Consider the following 19197-nt stretch of genomic DNA (forward strand, 5'->3'; position numbering starts at 1 on the left):
ACAGTGGTTAAGATTTAGATTTTACAGTTGCACATACCATTTATCAATTCATTTTCAGGTGGATAACCTAAGGGGGAGCTTGTGGCAAATCAACTTTGCTATTATTTAACTTCTTCTTTTAACTATCCTTCCAGGCTTAAAGGTTTTTTGCCAGGTTGCTTGGAAACACTCAATACGCTCTATCTGAAAATCAACTTTTCCGGGATCCTGCCTCGCAAGTTCTGTATTTAACAAACCCGCATTGACATTGTTTTTCAATTGATTTTACAGTGCTTCGGTTCTGAGGCAGAATCTATCTATACCTCTGCATACCTGCACAAAGTCAGTTTTCTCTTTCCTTTAATGCTCTGCCTGCAGCGAACTGTTCTGAAACCGAGCCATAGATAAGAAAGAATTAAGAAGGAAAAATATGTTAACTTGAAGATATCTGTCCTAACCGGTGGTAAGACATAAAAACACACACACAAACAGATGAATGTGTAGGACTTCTGCTTTAAAATTCAAACACAACTTATTAGTACCCATGTGTATGGTAAATAAATTTTATGATGTGCTTTTATCGTTGTCTACAGCTTACTTTTTTAAGTTTCGCATGATCAAAAACACTTTATAATTAATTAACTAATTCCATAACTGAACCGTTTGTTAAAGAATAACTCCATCTGTGGATAATAGCTAAATGAACATCAAAATGAAGGCTTTAGTTGACTTTTGTACTCTGCAGTATTAACCAGAATCAGGCAAATATTCCTTCCAACATAAAAAGTCTGAATATCCTTCCTCCTCCTCTGTGGTCACATCTACAGCTGAAAAGAGTCAGTGACCTTGTTGGATGAAGCCCCAGATTTTTCAAAGACCAGCCTGTACAACTGCTTCCTCTGTTGCCCGGCAACTGCCCTCATCTCATCATAGATGTGTTGTTTTGGCAAGATTCCCCAGTATGTGTTTTTTTTTTTCTTATGAAAAAATATATTTAACTTTTTTTTTTTTTTTTTTAACTTGTTCTGTCCAACAGCTGAGCAAACAGATTAGAGCTGAAGGCTTTTTGTGTTGGACAGGTTTTACTATCACAAAAAGAGGTTATATAGCTTCAAGAAACTAGAGTGTAGATTTGTATAAACCCCTTTTTGTCGTATTATTTTTTATTTATTTGTTACATTTAGTGTGTGTGGGGAGGGAGAGGGGAAGAATGTGAGGGGAGGGTGGAAGAGAGTAAAAGGAAGAAAGGTGAAAAGGTGGGGGATACAAGCACTGATTTGACTAAGTTATTAATTTAAGCTGTAACAATTATACCAGATCTGCTGGAAAGACGAATGTTACATCAAAGGTGAAAATCTGACACTAAGATGAGCGAAAAAAAATCTGTCCATCAATACACTGTAGGTAAGGAGGAGGGATGAAGCAGACAGGGAGTGTGGCAATATATTAGATTTGCAATATATTTAACTTTAAGCGAACCTTGATTATGAGAGTTGCTCACATGTCCCCAACTAAAGATAGTATTTTTTTTTACTAAGTATTTTATAATTTTCCCGCAGTTTTGTTATTTAACCAAAAATATGTTTAATCTCAAAAACTCTCTGGTAAAAATGTATAGGTATCTGTTGCAAGATACAGAACACAAATGATACTTATCAGCACAGTCTTATTTAGAATGTGAATTTTAAGTGTGATAAACAGCAATATTTTTCAGTACAGACGTTTCCAGTTTCACCTGTTGATCTCTGTCTGGATTTTTGATGGCAACATTACCAGCTGCCAAGTTATGGAAAGGATTTATGCATCTTTGTCAGAAACATTGAATCCGATCCAATAACAAAGAGAAATAGTAGATGCCGTGCTTTACAGATTATTGCAATCTTGTGTTGTATTTTTTTTTCATAAAATTGTGTTTCATATGTTATCCTTGAGTCAGAAAGTGTTTGCTAAGGAAAAGTCAGGTTTATTTAGAGAGGGAGTATAAAAAAAAAGGAGGTGATCATTTTCATGTTAGATGGTGGAACCAATCCGAAGACATGTTTGGTCTACTTTTGTCAGGATTAAGGCTCTGAAATAAACATGCAGACATTCCAGCTGAGAAAAGGACACGGTAAGCTCTGCGGCAAACATCTCATAAGCCTGTATGCTGCTGAGATAAACAGGTACAAACCATTCAGAGACATGCTCTAAACATGGCGCGTGAGACACATCAGAAATAGACTAGTCCAGCTAAACCAGAGAGTATTCCCCCACCGAGCCAAGTTTCCCGTGGTGAATGGGATCTGGATGGGGGTGGGGATGGGAATAGCTTGGAAACTTCCCTAATCTTCCATAAGGACTTCCAAACTGAGCTTGTGAGGAGGCATAGTGTTCATTCTGACTGAGACTGATGTGTGCACTGCGGTTCCCCCAGTAATGCATGATTCGAGCATTACAGAATATACTTATAAATAAACCTTAAGCATCTCTTTGTCATTGTCCATTCCTGTAGGGATAAAGTTGTAGAGGATCACGGAATAAAGTCCAACTAAAAGTTTTTGTTATATATTTTCTTTTCTTACATTTGTTCTACTACTGCACTTAACTTTAGTCAATTTTCTAACACTGTTTTTGTGTCTGATGGTCTCCCAACGCACCCAGCATACACGGATTGTCTGACTTGAAAACAAAACCCAACTCCAACCGTGAAATGTACTCACCTCTGATCCAGCATTCACCAGGTTAAATCAGAGCTATTGTTATCATGAGTGCTGACATTCAGTGGTTGGCTTCACTGATGTGCACCTTTTTTAATGATAAAGGTCGTCTCTATATATAACTGTCTGAAAGGCAGATGAAATCCTTTTTCCCCCAGGACTTCCAGTATGCCTCATTATGTGTTAATGAAATAGTTTTTTTGATTTTTTTCACCCAAAATTTAATGGTTTGCCGCCATTTAACAACATTTGAACTTCTAACGTCGCTATGGGTTTTCTATTCAAATCTATATTTATATATTTCTTTTAAATCCATATTTTTCCAGTACAATATTAAACACAAGCCCATGTATCACAAATCATCTCCCCTCATTTCATACACAGCACCTCTTTATCATGTTGTAAACTTATTGTGTTTTGATTAATTTCAAATTGCCTGCTTTGCTTCAGTAGAGTGTGAAATGCACTTTCCCTTTCGTACTTTTTCAATTTCTATCATTTTGAGTGAGGGGGATCGTATGGGGTAGGCAAAGAGACTGAACACATGGATGTCTGCTGTAATTAAGCAACTGAAGTATTAGAACAGGCAGTGCCTTCACCAGCTATAATTCATCAAACATGGTCCTAATTAAATTGTTTACACAGATGTCTGGAAGCCGGTTTTTCCAACAGTCATTCCATTCCACCAATGCAATATTATTACAGAATTTATTTAAAAAAATTAAAAAAAAGTTGTAGCATTGCTGTTCTTTATATTCCATAGGGTCACATAAAATGCAAATGAATCTCCTTTTTGAAATTGGCTAATTCAAACAAGTGCACTTTGTAAAGTAATTTGCTTTAGGCCCAATTCTTTTGGTGTGGCAGCTGAATGGAGGGGAGTTGGAGAGGGGGGGGCATTTATCTTTAGTTATTAAATGCTTCACTGTCAACAGTTATATGCCAGCACATGCCTGGTAGGTGTTTACTATTCTTTTCATCAGAATGATTCCGGCAATTTATAGCTTTTTTCCTGCAATTTGATCAATGAAGCAAAGCAGCTGCCTCCTCGCAAAACAGAGTTAGTTCATATGTAGTAGCACTGACCCTTTAAAGGGAGGCAAATAATCATTGCTTTTTTTAGCCACTAAACTAAACAAGGGTCTTTAAAATCGGAGTCACATCCTGCCGTTGCAATAGGAAGAATGTAACTGCTGTCTCTATCACTCTCCTTTATTAGTCCGGAACAGACCACTGGTCTCCTCGCCCTCATGCCTTTCATTATTTCTGGGATTAAAGGCTTGCTGTCTTTAACCACCTTATCTTCATCTGTTCGTAGTGACAGAAAATAAAGCCTCGTGTCTACAAATGCTTTGGGTAACGTTAGTAAATCACCAGACTTAGCCAAAAAGCCTGATTTAAAGTCTTTGATGGATTTGGGTGAATCCATTCTAAGAATATCATGTGAGAAGGGGTCATGTGGGTTGCACCAACTCTTTTGATTGATTGATTTATTTTAGCTTTAAAGACAAACAAACTGTAACAAACCCTTCAGTTTCCACAGAAATTTTGGAGCAATTCCTCACTTTGAGCATGCATGAGGTGACAATGGTGAGCGATTACTTCATTTTAACCTGAGGAAAATCTCCAGCAGAATTTGACTAAATTTGACTGAGACTATCTGCCTTCACTGGTTGGGGTCAGAAAGGGAAGAAAAGAGGTAGACTAGCACAAAGGAGAGCAATAAATAAGCTATCACCTACATCAATGCTACAGGGTGACCTGTATCATTGCTTTCTAGGTCTATAACTGTGTAACAAAACATTCTATATGTCGCATTAATATCACCACAATAAAGTTTATGTTGTTTTTTATAAAAATTCACTAAATTTTTGCTCTGTTTAATGTGGAATCCAGTTTCCCCTTTATATTTATGTATTTTTGCCAGTGTTGCCTATATAGGCAGTGACTATGACCCTATGTATTAGCTATGCCAAGAAAACACCTGTAAGGATCACCAACTTTCAATCCAGCATTAAACATGCCAAGATAAATATACACAGACTAGAGCCTTGAAGGATTTGATGAGCAGAAGGCATTTTATCTGCAAATAGAATAGGGTCTTTCTTCGAACAAACTTTTGTTTAAATAAATCATTTTCCTGTTTCTCTTATCTGTAATTTTCACACAGATGTTTTAGCTTTAGTGATTTTAATTACCTTATCTCTTTATAATTTGACAATATTTAAAATTGCACCTTGCAAAGCACCTCCTTTAATGTGTTGAATACGCACTCCAAGGAAAATCACGTTTTTAGTGTTTTTATCATGTTCTTGTGGCTTTTTTTCTCTTAATGGAGGACATAATGAAAATATGGCTCAAAATTTCAAATTTCTAAAGAACTATTGCAACTCTGCAGAAATTATGTCCTAGGAAACGCTTTTATGTTTTTGGATAAAAACAGCATAATAATTATAATTAAAAGACCCCTGGGAACACTGAAAATTGCTCAAAAGATGATCAGAGTAGGTTTTTAAAGAGGCTGTATTTGTATACGTTACTTTCGCACTTATTGCATAATCTTACTAAACTGATCTATACATTTTTCTATTTCAGTCTTATTTTCAAATGACGTTAGCATTTATCTGTTGCTTTATTTTCATTATTTTCATTATCTACTACATTTGGACGGGCTTAAAAAACACATCTCCCCACACAATCTTAAATTTAGCTTCCAGGTTTGTTTTCATCTGTGCAAAGCCTGGATCTATAGCATAGCCAATATCATTTTTATTTACACTGTTGATCTAAATGTAGGAGGTGCAGTGAATGTTTTAAAACATAAAAATGTGTCAGTAGCAGAGAGCATTTAGCAGTGAAAAAAATCTCTAAGCAAAATTTAAGTGCAGCAAATTGTTCCCAAAGGAATTAATAAAGTATCTGTTTTTGAAACTGTGGGATAAAACGCCGCTGCAGAAAATAAAACAGCAGATGACAGCTCTTTAAAGATCACAGAAACCAGTAAAATTACCTCTTGTTTTGACTTCAGAGAGTGAAGGTAGCAATTGACTGGTTCAGGGGGTTTACTGATTGAAGCTTGTTTCAAAGAAGTTTGATGGAAATTGGACCGATGACATGTTTTTACCTCCGAGGCCCACTCAGTTGGTTCAAGACAACATCTGTGCAAGACGCAGATGGAACTGCTTTAGCCCAGAACTAAGTGGAGAACCATTTGTTTCTGGGTGATCTTGTGATGTTTATACAAGTTTGAAGAGGAGGAGAGTTGTTTAAGCTTGAATGCAGAGAAGCCAAGCCAAAGGAGCTGTAATCTTGAGGAAAGAAGGGGGAAATAGAATTGCTTCTTTGACAGGTCAGTGTGACACCAAGTATAAAACGAAGAAGTCGTAAATTCAAGCATTTTTGTTGGCAAAATGGTAGCGGTTCATCATCAATTTTCAAACCAATTTAAAGCTTCTTTTTCTTTTCTTTTCAATTATGATGAAGGATTTAAATTGCATGTTTCTGAAAAAGTATTTTAGTGTATCTTGACCTTTCTTGTACCTCCTAAGCTTTTGACTTTTTTTTTCCAGCCAGTTACACACAAACCTAGACGCACGTGCACACCAAAAGACAATAAATTAGCTGTCAGTTATACTGACCATGTGACCTCAAAAGTAAAGATAAAGGAGATAATGATCTGAAGTTAAGGACAGCCATTCAGACACACACTCTTGCAAACACACACGCACATACGCACTGCTCAGCTCAAGGACTTCTGGCTTTAGACTGACGGATCAAGCAGAACTGGCATAAAGACAGAGAAGGGCAAATGTGATTATCCTTTGACGAACTGTTTTTTCTAACTGATGATAAACTGTAATGCTACGTTCACACGGGGCTCGGAAAAGCATGTTAAAGTGATCACGTTAAAAGAAAAAGTCTTTGTAAAACGCACGTGTATGCGCGTGTCGGGCTTTCGTGTTCAAATCTCTCGCTTTTATGTGTCGCTATGAAATTTTTGGAGCTTTAGGCATGCTTCTGACGCATGGTGCACATCAACCAGAAAGTTTGAAAGTTCCAGTTGAACTCTGACCAATAAGGGACTCGCTTTGGCAATGTCGTCTAGGTAGAGTCGTTTTCGAATCAACGGAAGTACCAACTGTTTGAATATCGATCACAAATAAGAAATTACTTATTGTGTTTGTGCCCAGCCAGAATTATATGACATCAAGTCTTTCATTTATCAGAATAGAGCTGTGAAAGAAAAGGCCTGGAGTAAGATTCACCAGATTTGCACCGCTTTGACATTTTGCAACATGATTCTTCCAACTGTGAGTACATGCGCTAGTATTGGGTAGCGACAGTACAGTATGGACACTGTATGCTAAAAGCGTGTACAAAAACTTGCGTTCATCATTTTCTTGAACGTGCGCCACATGTCTAGTGTGTATGTAGCATAAGACGTGTGAAAACCTAAAGTTGCAAACTGAATGATGTAACTGCACATCCTGCTGTGGAACATATATGCTTTCTTCCATTGTTGTAAATGAACTTAAGTGACATAATAATTAAATACATAAACATAAATTGCACTCTAAAAATAATTCCTTTGCCTGCTTGCACCATGTTTTACGGTGCACCTAGAAGCCTTATTTATTTCAGAAAATGACACTGCGCCTTATAGAGTGCCTTACACATTAATTAATTCTGGTTGTATTTACCAATTTTGAAGCAATTTTGACAGGTATATGGGCCTCTGTCAAAATGTCAGTCTGTTTTTCTTTTTTTTACGATTTGCAAACAAAGTTGGGATATCATTCTGAATACGCTAATGCTGCTAACGTGTAGCGGTGCAAGTTTGTGGGGTTTTATACATGGTAGTAACAAGGTAGGGAGTTAGTGTAGTCACTGTGACCTTTTTTTTTAATGGTATCGGTCAACAAAGTTGGGAGTTAAAGGTAAAGTGACTACACTAGCTTGCGTGTTGAGTGTCACAAACACGTTCTAGAACACAGTTCAAAGTCTGAATAACTGATGAAATTTTCTCTGTGAGGATTGTGAACTTTGCTTTAGTTGTTGTCAGTTATTTAATAGTTTTTGATCATATCCTGTTTTTATTTGTTTCTCAGTCACATCAGTTTCAGGTGTGTCATGATTCACAGCTGTTTTCATTTCAGTAAATTGCCCTCAGTCTATTTAAATGTTTTCCTTGTCAGGTCATCTGTTCTGTTCTGTTTCTCTATAGGGTTTTTTATGTTCAAGTTTGTTCATTAAATGTTTAAGTTTACTTCGCCAAGTCTAATTTGGGTCCTCCACCACCAGTCCCTGACTCTTTTGTCTCGCCTAAAGCACCTTATAGTTCGGTGTGCCTTATATGTGAGTATTTTGAAAATAGACCATTGACGCACCTTATATAGCAGAAAATATGGTAATTTTACAAGTTATGAAAGCACAAAGACATTGGACACATACACCTTGTCCAGTTTAATGTATTTCGTACAGCCAAAAGGCTAAGTGCTTTAGAAAATAAGGGAGGTCTTCTTTTTCTAAAAAAATATTAAAAATGTGAGGTCTGGTACAAACAAGCAGATAAACTGTTTAGAAAAATGTGAAAACAATGCAAATAAGGCTAGTTGAATTTCACAAAGAATAAACAGTCCTACACCTTTCAACCATCACCCTAAATGATGTCAAGCATTAATCAGTGGCATTAAATTATACCCAAAAAAATGACAAGACAAACAAAGTGCTCTTGAAAAGGTAAACAGTTATGTGCACTTCCAGTGAACATAAAACAAAGTTTTACCAGCCCCATTTATCAAACACAACCTGCACTGAACCCTGTCTGACTCACTTCTTTTGATTACATCATGTTTACCATCAGACCACTTTGCCAGCCAAAGGCAAGGATATACTTTGTCCTTTTAAATTTTTATTTTTTTGTTTAATTCACTGGTGTCTTATACAACAGGGTGAGTGTGCTTTTGCATGGGAGAGTAGTTTGTTTCTTGAAGTGGTAGTTCTGCGTTCACACCGAACACGATACGCACGTCAGGGGCATCGAGTTTCAATTTTAAGTCAATGGACAGATGCAATCTGAGGTCCCGTGGCGAGGTTTTGGCGTTGGGCGTGGCAAGGTTGATATGGCGCATTAACCAAGCAGGGATTCAGCTTTGGGCAGGTCATTTTTTTAGTGACTCGATCAAAGGGTTGCTCCGCGGCCGGGGCATCAAGGCGTAAAGGGCAGACGTCGAGCAGTAAATTTGACGTGCGTCAAAAGAAGATGATGCATGAATTGCGTCCGGTGTGAATTGCAGCGTTAAAGGACAATAAAAATCCTTTATCTCACATAAATTTATCTATTTACTTGAGTGTATGGATGTTTGTGAGAGAAACAACAATTATGGCCTTAGATTCACCAAAATTTTAGCAAAGACAGCATTGAAGAAAAACCTGTGAATAAACAGCATGATGGAGTTCTTACAGTGAATAGACATAAGTAGGTGAAAGTCTCCGGTTTCTGTGCCAGAGCTGCCTATCAATGCTACCCAAGGATCTTCAACGTCTGTCATCAGCTGTTCAAAGAAAGCGAAGTGCAGCAAGCAGATTCTTCCGTAAAATTAAAGTGTAGAGTTTAAGGCTGAATGGAGCACAGAACTTTTCAAGTGTTAAATTCAAGTCCAAATTGCTCATTTGTGGTGCAACTTTGGTACTGTGTTGCTACTGCTGCCATGTTAATTTTTTGGGGGGCTTTAAAGGCTGACAATAGAGGAAAAACCCATGCAACCATGACAAAGACACTGCAGAATCAGCTAGGGTTCTATGTGAAACCAGCAAGTCGCCAGCGTTAATCAGGGGACTAAATAAACTCTTGGAGACAAAACATCTGGTAAAAGCTCTTAGCAAAGAAAGCATTGCTGCATTAAAGGACCAGGAAATGTAAGGTTATGGTAGCTGTTCACAACAGAAAAGTGTGCTTTTTGTTGATACTAAAAATAAAACATCTCAATTTAGTTTTGCTTGGTTTATTTTAATTATTCGACATGCAATATATTTTCTAAAAGAAATGCATCAGACACAGACATTCTTTACAGTTATTGTTAGTATTCATCTACCAAATTGTGCCAAGTTAAGTGCGTTTTATGATTAATATGGTTGAAATTTTTTTTATTAAATAATAAGTGAATCACATTTTTATTTTCCCCAAAAATCAAACATTTTAAACTCCAAGTTAAAAATTGGAGGTTTTTGACAAGTGGAACTTGAGAAGTCATTTGTTAAATGTCACTACTTAACCCAGCAAGAAAATACATCTTATATTTTGAAATATAATCTTTTTTTATATATGTTTAACATTCATTAACTGTTCACACTCTGCATTTTGTGTTATGTCTAATTTCTAAATTCATGAATTAGTGCTTGTCAGGCAAGTTTCAAATAAATAATCTGTGGAATTGTTTTTTAATTTTTTGGAGGATTAAAAATAATTATTTAATCCAGCGGTGTCAAACTCATTTTGGTTCGGGGGCCGCATTCAACCCGTCTGATCTCAAGTGGGCCGGACCAGTAGCGTAAAGGAAAAATAACAGCTTTGTTTTTGTTTTTTTACTCATTTGGAAAACATGCCTCAACCAACATGGTAGCCTAATCATTTTCTTATTACACATTCATTCACAGAGGCCAATGGATCTTAAATAAAATTAATTTCACTTTAAAAAATATTGCTTTATTCAATTTTATACAGACTGATCATTTTAAATCTGACACTGAAGCAATCCTGATAATAAATTCAAGAGGGGCTACAGAAAAAAATGAAACATCTTCTTAAAATGTAAACGTCCAAACGATGACAGTTACACTAAAATAAACTTGCAAACATTTGTGAACATAAGAGTTTGGAGTTAACCTCCTTTCTCTCCTGAAACTTCACCAGACCGTCAATATCAGGATTCAAATCCTGTGCAGAAACACATTTACTGTCATTCAAGTGTGCAAAACACAATAAAATGTTCATTATTATTATTCATTATTATAAGAAACTTTTCCTGGTTGCTGCCTGAATTTTGTGGCAACACCTGCCTTCTTCCTGACCTTTTAATGGGGCGCAATCAGTGACCAAAATTACTTCATGTGACTAGTTCACTTCAATATCGTCCAGCGCAGTAACTAGAGAGCTGACTATGTCATCAGCTGTTGTTGTATATATCAACTCAAGAAACTCCACTGTGACGTCTCTTTAACACCTCTAAAAAATATTCACAGTTATATGTGATGGTGTTTTCATCAATAGTGACTGAAAATACAATAAATGACATGATTCCTTCATATGGCTGCCCATGTTTCCTCAGAGATGTTGGATCTGATCGTAATTCTTGACAGACTCATGTTTAAGGTCGACTGCTTTTTGGGAACAAGGCTTCTGCAGCCTTCATCTTTTTTCCACAAATTCACCATCAGAAAATGAATTGGATGTTTGCTCCAACTTGTCTGCAATAAGGTAGTTAGCTTTCACTGCTCCATCACTGATGTCACGGCTGCAGTAAATCCAGATGGTTATTTATCGGTCCAGCTAATAGTTGCTAAATCTTTTTTTTCTTAACTGCAAATGGTGAAACTTTTCTTTGTGGAGAGTCTCATAGTGGAGCTGAATGCTATATTCTTTCAGCACTGCAACCTGTTGATGACATACCACGCATGAAGGTTTTGCATTCAGCTCCGTGAACAAATAAAACACTTTCCATTTTCCTGGAAAGCTCAGCACTTCACATTACCTCAAAAATAAGTAAGAGGCAAAATGTAAAAGTTTGTTTCTTAAACTTAAAGGAGGAGAAAAACAATGGTTTGACAAAAAAGGTGCCTCAGCAGACTCGTTTAAGGCATGTTTTCCAGCAGTTTTATAACCTCGAATCTATTGTCTTATTACAGACTGTGCTTCACAATCTCCTTTATCTGTCTAAAGGAAGAGAAGGACGGTACAGCTCTTTTGAAGGAAAAAAAAGTCTCATACTCTCTGCATTTCACAACCAAGCTATTTTTGAACTCAGTGGATGATCCCAGGCTAAACTCTAATCCTTTTGTCCATAAGAGACACAAAGCATTTTAAGGCTAATGCAACTGGACCTTCGCTAATGACAACAAATAGCCCTGTCCACCAGATGACAGCAGCTGAGAACAATACCTAAAGTTGACATCACAGATTCTATTTGGGGTTTCTTCCTTTTAAAGTCTGCTCTTTAAAATTACTATCCCTGGACTAAGCACATATAAAACTTGGGAAGAGGAGTTTCCCTGCGTGCATTTCCATCCTGCTCGGACCTCTGTTTGTGTCTCTGGAAGATTCAGCACACCTTTGCAAGATGCCGCCCAAAAAGGTTGAACCAAAGAAGCCAGAGCCCAAAAAGCCCGAACCCAAGAAAGAGGCAGCTCCAGCAGCAAAGCCTGCTCCTCCTCCACAGCCAGAGCCCGAGCCTCCCAAAGAGCCGGATTTTGACCCAAAAAGCATCACCCTCGAGTACACGGCCGACCAGATTGAGGAGTTCAAGGAAGCTTTCACCTTGTTTGACCGCACACCAACAGGAGAAATGAAGATCACATACGCTCAGTGTGGAGACATGATGCGGGCTCTGGGCCAGAACCCCACCAATGCAGAGGTGATGAAAGTGCTTGGGAAACCAAGGCCAGAGGAAATGAATACTAAAATGTTGGACTTTGAGACATTCTTGCCAATGCTGCAGCACATCTCCCGTTCCAAAAATCAAGGCAACTTTGAAGATTTTGTGGAAGGGCTGAGGGTTTTTGACAAGGAAGGCAACGGTACCATCATGGGAGCCGAGCTGCGGCATGTGCTAGCAACGCTCGGGGAGAGGATGACTGAAGATGAAGTGGACAGACTGATGGCAGGGCAGGAGGATGCCAACGGATGCATCAATTATACCTCCTTCGTAAAGCACATTCTCTCTGGTTAGCAAGGACAGTCAAGTTACAAAGACTTCTCATCTTTTTAATTAAACCCTGATTTGACTAATTAGAGGTGAGGTTGTCATTTAATCAGTGATATGTTAATGCTGTCAAGCATGAAGATTGTAATACATGAATGAATAACCTCAACGACTTGTAATTTTGAGAGTCCTGTGAGATCCTGTAGACATAAAAAAAGTTTTAATAAAGTGTATCTAATTACAAAATGCCTCAAATTATCCATTCAATTTTCCAATTTTAAAAGGACTTTTGAATTCAATAAAAAAAAAAAAATAACATATGAAGGTGTTTTAAACTTTTCACATTCACAGCTTTATTTTGGCGCGATCATTTTAATCGAGAAAATGCGGATTTGAGTCAATCTGAAAATAAACCACTTCTGTTTTTCTTCACAGAAAGAGGGCTTTAGTGTGCAGGTTTTTCTTTGTGACTGTGGAGCAGCTGCAGTGGATCAGCAAATATTTTTGACCTACATGCACAAAGATGCACACCCACTTCTGACAGCTATAGAACAGGTGCAACTACAATAGGACAGGAAATGAATTGCTATTGCTTTCCTATAATAAATTCACATTAAGTAAATAACACATGGATATTGTAATAATGGCTTTATAAAGGTCCATTTGTGAGTAAAGAAAAAAAAAAGATTCAACACCTTTGCCATTTTGAACCTAACTTGAGTAGAACTAATTAAACAATCAGGGAATGTTTATCCAAATTTTGTCAAAGTCAAATATACACATATATAAACTTATAACACATCTTTCATCAACAGTCTTTGCTTACTTGTTTTTCATAAAGATTATCTTATGATATTCTAAAATATATTTTTAAAGAAGATGAATTTTCTCATCAAATTAATGGTTTGGGGGACATTTAAATGGGTTTTTATTTTTTTTAAATTGTATACACTAAATAACTGGTCTTTAGGAATAGCAATAGTAATCAGTGAATTTAATTTTTTTTATTACATCCGCCATAATCACATTAAAACAACTTAGATTCATGTTTTTAACAACCTTTTGATCTTCAGATTAACCTACATGCAGATTTTGCCGTTGACACCACATGTTTTCTGACCTATTGTAACTCTTTGACCATTTACAAAATCAATATAAATCAGCTGATTCTGAATTCTGATGCAAAAAAAAACAGTTTTATTGCATATCGGGTCAAAACTGATATGCAAGAGACTCTTTGGGACAGAATCAGCTGATTAATGTTGATTGCGTAAGCACATCCCTGCTTTAAAGTGTTGCATGTCTCCACAGTGCTGCTTTTCTCTGCTTTAGAATCTGTTGGAATTACATTAATTGCAATAAGCTTGTTTAAAGAAAAAAGAAAAAATCTGACCCAGGTCAGTTGCTTAAGTGACCTCAAGGGGCGTAACTTAGACATCTGCTTCTTTTTAATGTAAAAACGAAATCTAAAAAAAACAAATGGGCTTTTCACCTTTTTATTTAGGTAAGTAATATACACCTACTAATTTATATGTCTTTGAATTTGCACCCTATGAAAGGATTTTGTGTAAATGGTAAATGGCGTATACTTTTATAGCGCTTTTCTACCTTCCTCAAGGCCCAAAGCGCTTCAGTCACAAACCCATTTACCAGTTCACACACAAATTCACATACTGATGCCGAACACTGGACCCACCTTCACCCAGAGCCAAGGTGGGGTTCAGTGTCTTGCCCAAGGACACTTTGACACCTGGACGGGCAAGGCGGGAATCGAACCTGTAATCTTCCGATCGCCCTACCGCTGCACCACGGCCGCCCCTGTTTACAAGTCACCGCTATCTTTTTAAATCATTGAATATATTCCAGCTAGTATGACTTTTCAGCCAATGTGGTTAAAATCACCTGCACAAAATTCATATTGTAAAACATCCCTATTGTGTTTCTAGCGTGTTTAAAGAAAGACTGCAGATGCTTAGCTTCTCTAATAAACGTTATATTTTATGTTGAGACGTAAAAAAAGCGGTGGAAGGGACTGTGTGAATACGATGAAACATTAAAACATTGTGTATTAATTACATCACTTCCTCCACTAATGCCTAGTCAACATTTAAGGGTCTCATAGCCTACGTTCACGCCGCAGGGCTTAATGCTCAATTCCGATTTTTTTGAAAAGATCCAATTATTTTGCAAGGATTTTCACATTTCCAATTAAATGTGAATTTTTGTGATCTCCTGTGTAACAGTGAATGACCCAGGAGTGACCCACATGCGCAGAAGAGTACTCAAAGGTGAACGACGTCACTCGTTGTTTGTTAGCTAACGTTAGCAATGGATGTCAACAACAGTGTTGTCAACAGCGGAGCTGTTGCATTATAACATTTATTTTCACAAAGGAGACAGCACAATTACAATCTTCTCATTTTAAGAAAGCAATGGAGGCAGGATCGTCTGTACCCACTACTGTGGAATGAGGATGTTTATGTGCTGGGGCCGTGCGCGCGTGTGTGTGCGTGTAAGAGACAGAAGAGAGCGCGTGCAGCGAGGTAGAGAATGAGAGGGGCAGTGAGGGTGTGCATTCATGTTGTGTGTTAGGGAATAAGGAGAACGGAAATAAAAGAAGGTTTCCCCCAGAATAAATGCTATTGACTCTTTATTAACCTGCTCTGGAGAATCTTAGGGTCTGAACGGGGAAGTGAACCCCGAAGGAGGATCCGCCTTCTGTCCCCCGCGCTTCTGACCACGGTCGGAAAAGGAGAAAAAAAAAAAGGCATTGCAGGAAAGGTTCAACACCACGCTCGGCCATTTCGCTGGAAATTTTATCAAAAAATGCCCGGTTGCGATAAAATCCCTGGAGTTTGGCCTGAATAGAGCTGTCGCCCCAAATATTAATCCAATCGGTGACCTCGCTTCCCTTCCACTGACTGGTCTCAGCAGCATCGTCCGCCATGGTTGATGTTTATGTTCTAGTTCCCGCCTACTTCAACGCAGAATGATGAAGTTTGTAGCATCTCAATGACATATTCATGTGGCCTGGCCCGTCAGACGGTGGTCGCATTTCAAAAGATCTGATACGTATCGGATTCAGGACCACATACCTAAGTGGCCTGGGTCACATTTGAAAAGATCGGATCTGTGTTGTTCAGACTGTCAGATCAGATACAGGTCGAATAGGGGCAAAAAAATCGGAATTGGGTCGTTTCAGCCTGCGGTGTGAGTGTAAAAATATTGATAATTATTCAAACAAACACCCTTCAATGAAAATTCACTTACGGTACTTGTTAAGGAGCCAGTATTTACTTGGAGTTTACACCAGTTTGGCAACATTTTGACTCGAAGGCATTCCTTCATTTTATTTTGCAAAAGTCACAGGGAAAATATATTCATTTCAACCCTAAATCACAGTTTTTTTGTTCTAAAGAAAATCTGTATCCAAGGTACTATGACACTATGACATCTGGCTAGATTTTTGTGTTAAAAGCTTCAATTAGCAGCAAACTTCAACAGGGAAATAATTTGTTACAGCCATGTTGAGACGGTTCATCTGCATTAGATGTATCCATGGTTTGAGGGTGAAACCGCATTCAATTAAAAAACTGTACCCATGGTTCCAGTTGAATTTGTAATGCATTACAGATCTGCACCCATTTATGAATAACTGTAGAAGCAAACGAAAGATGCAATTAAATAGGCACTCATTCCATGCAGCTGTAAAGTGGATGCAAAAGAGGCTCTAAGTGTGCTGGGCGCCCAGCTCCATAACCGGTTGAGAGCCAGCCAGTAATTTAGACCCATCGTGATTAATCAGCAGCTGTTAGCCTTAAAGTCCTTTGTTAAATATGTAGAACATTTGGCTTGGAAGATGAAACAGATTGTGTATTTATGTTTTAATGTTAGTCATACACAGAATTTTCTGTGCAAAAGGTGGACACAACATAGTAAATAAAAGTGTTTCAGTGGAATTTTCATATATATAGTTTTCGCCACATTTGGAGTTTAAGAATGCACTATATTAACTTGTCAACAATACAAATGGCTCCCTGCATGGCTCGAGCTTCCCAGGTGGTGGTATAAAACACAGCCGTCAACACGGGCACTGGAGCAGAAATATGAAGTGGCTCATATGAAGCGCTAATTTGAAAGATTTTAATATTTCAACAAGAATGGAATGTGGTATTTGGCACCAAGCAGTTATTGCTAAAGTGAACTTTCACTGCACCTTTATTTCAGCAGGCAAATTATGTTTTGACTAGTTTATGTCATTGTTGTTTTTCCATTTCCAGAAACTATAAAAACTGACTTTTTATGGGGATAAGTGATGTGCAAAAATAAAACTTCATGAGCTGTGGACTTCACTTGGGTAGTAATAGAGAACAATGTATGCATACATTCTTACTACAAAGTATTCTATGATATGTCAAGCTCCACTCATTTTTCTTGTTAGTTACATAAATAAAGTAACTGTAATGACTTGCAAAAGTCTAGGAAAGTCAAGATGAGCCAGCAATGGATATAAGAAAAGCAGTCATTTCTTATGGGTAGCACTAAATTTACTCAACTAGTTTAGGTGTAGCTGGAATCTGGCTTTGAATTATATAAAGACAGCTGTAAAGACAGTTTATGACACAGTAAACATTTCCAAAAGCAGCGCTTCAGAGGTGTTAGAAATGGTTGGAAAATTGCACGAATATTGACAATTTGACCCAAAATAACTGAGGCTGTCCTTAGCTTCTGTGCAGGACTTTGACCCTAAAGCACCAGCAGATGCTGGGAGAAGAAGAAAACACGGTGAAAAGAGTTATTATGAAGGGTTGTATGCATTTTGTTTTTCTAAAAACTGTAGAAGGAAATGTGCCAAGCTATCCAAATGACTGCTTCATGTAACAGAATTGTGTATTAAATCTGGATGTGTGATGTAATTGACCCCCTCAAAATACGGGACTGTACCACCTGTAACTTAAAGACCAACTCTGATGAAACTTGTGTTTTGATGTTTTAAACGTGTCGCCTTTTCTCAACATGGAGGACAAATATAAAGAAATGAAAGGGCAACATTCCATTTCTGAGTATTTTTTTACTCAAATTGTTGTGAATCAGGAGCAGATGAAAAAATACCATTGAAAAAAGCTTATAGCTGTGACGTAGAACCTGGAGTGGCAAGTCACAAGCTCCCTGCTCCGCTCCATTCTGACAGCAGGGGCTGGCGCTGTAAACACCTACTTCCTGTGGCTCACCTGACACGTTTGTAAGCCACGACTTAAGTCTCGTTGCAGCTGAGGAACAGAGGAAAAGTTTCCTCCATCATAAAACCTGGTAATTAGACCTGAAGCTTAAATAACAGCCGCGACAAAAAGGTTACTGAGTGATAAATGGAAGACCAGAACTTTCGATCAGAAATGAACTCATATTGTATTGTTTCTTTGATTAAACTCTAACTCTTTTTTGATCATAAGCCTCAATAAAATCTTATGACTGAGTTTAAACTTCCCGAGCTCGGCTCTCTTGTGGATTTCGCTCTGGGAAAGGAACACCCGCAGAGTGACAGCTTATCAGCTGGCACGGCAGAAGTCAGCCCTCATAGCCACTCCTGCCACATATCCGCTCATTTTATCAACAAAACTCACCGCTATGGGATAATTTTATCGGACAAAATGAATCCACCACGTCAAAAAGCACTCCGACGCTCAATTTATGGCAGAATATTGCATTGAAGGTTTGGTGAACCGGCAAGTCTTGTGAGTTGGGAACCACAAGACCTAAGTCGTGGCTCATGACATTTGAGTCAGATAAGCCACCGGAAGCAGGGCTGAACTGTTTGCGGAAGTACTTGCTGTCTCTCCATTCTTATGACTCCACTTACAGATGACTAAATCCGTGAATGTCTTTGTTTTTCTTGTCGGAGTTGGCGTCTGACTCAAAACTGTACTGGAAAACTGGAAAGTATTGATTGCCATTTTTGTTGCACTGCTAATGTTAGGTTGGAGCATGTAAACAGGTGGATGACAGGAAGTATGGGCGGGCTTACTCTGGGGGTCCTGCCCATAACTCAGAGGTGGATTTCTGATAAACCCTGCCACTCTGCAGAAACTATGTACTAGAAAACGGCACAGTTTTGTTTGTTTTTTAAATTAAAACGGCAGAATTATTGTTTTTGGACTTCTGTGAACGCTTTAGCCACTGATTAAAAGATCATTGAAGTGGAATTTTGACAAAAAAAAAACAGCACACATACCTCAAATGACTTTGTTAATGGTGCAAAATTAGCAAATACGTTATGTAAAATGTCTCTGCTCCCATAAATTTGCTTGTAAGCTGTGTGGTTGTTGCATAATATTCAGCTCCTCAAAAACATCGAGGATCACGCCTCTCCTCAGGGTGCATTACAACATGTCTAGAAGTAATTACCTCTGAGAAAAGGTCATCTTTGGAATTAAGACACACTTGCTTACAGAGTCATGATGGGATTTTAACCATCAGTGCCTACACAGACATCCATACACACACACAACTCTAATAACTTTGAAGCTTTTCTTGCTGCGCTCATCTTTTGTGCTCTGTTGATTGTACTGTGGTTTGGAATTCAATGAAATTTCCCAAAAGGTTAACAA

At 37.9% G+C, this 19197-nt stretch overlaps 1 protein-coding gene across 1 annotated transcript; it reads left to right on the forward strand.

The window, feature by feature from the left end:
* The first annotated feature begins 11924 nt into the window (after nt 1-11924).
* On the forward strand, nt 11925-12841 carry LOC101156903 (myosin light chain 4). The gene has a single exon (XM_004074745.4). The coding sequence runs from the start codon at nt 12011-12013 to the stop codon at nt 12617-12619; it is 609 nt and encodes a 202-aa protein (XP_004074793.1). The 5' UTR covers nt 11925-12010; the 3' UTR covers nt 12620-12841.
* Nucleotides 12842-19197: the final 6356 nt, after the last annotated feature.

The sequence above is a fragment of the Oryzias latipes genome, chromosome 12 (assembly GCF_002234675.1).
Source record: "Oryzias latipes chromosome 12, ASM223467v1".
Classification (NCBI taxonomy): Eukaryota; Metazoa; Chordata; class Actinopteri; order Beloniformes; family Adrianichthyidae; genus Oryzias; species Oryzias latipes.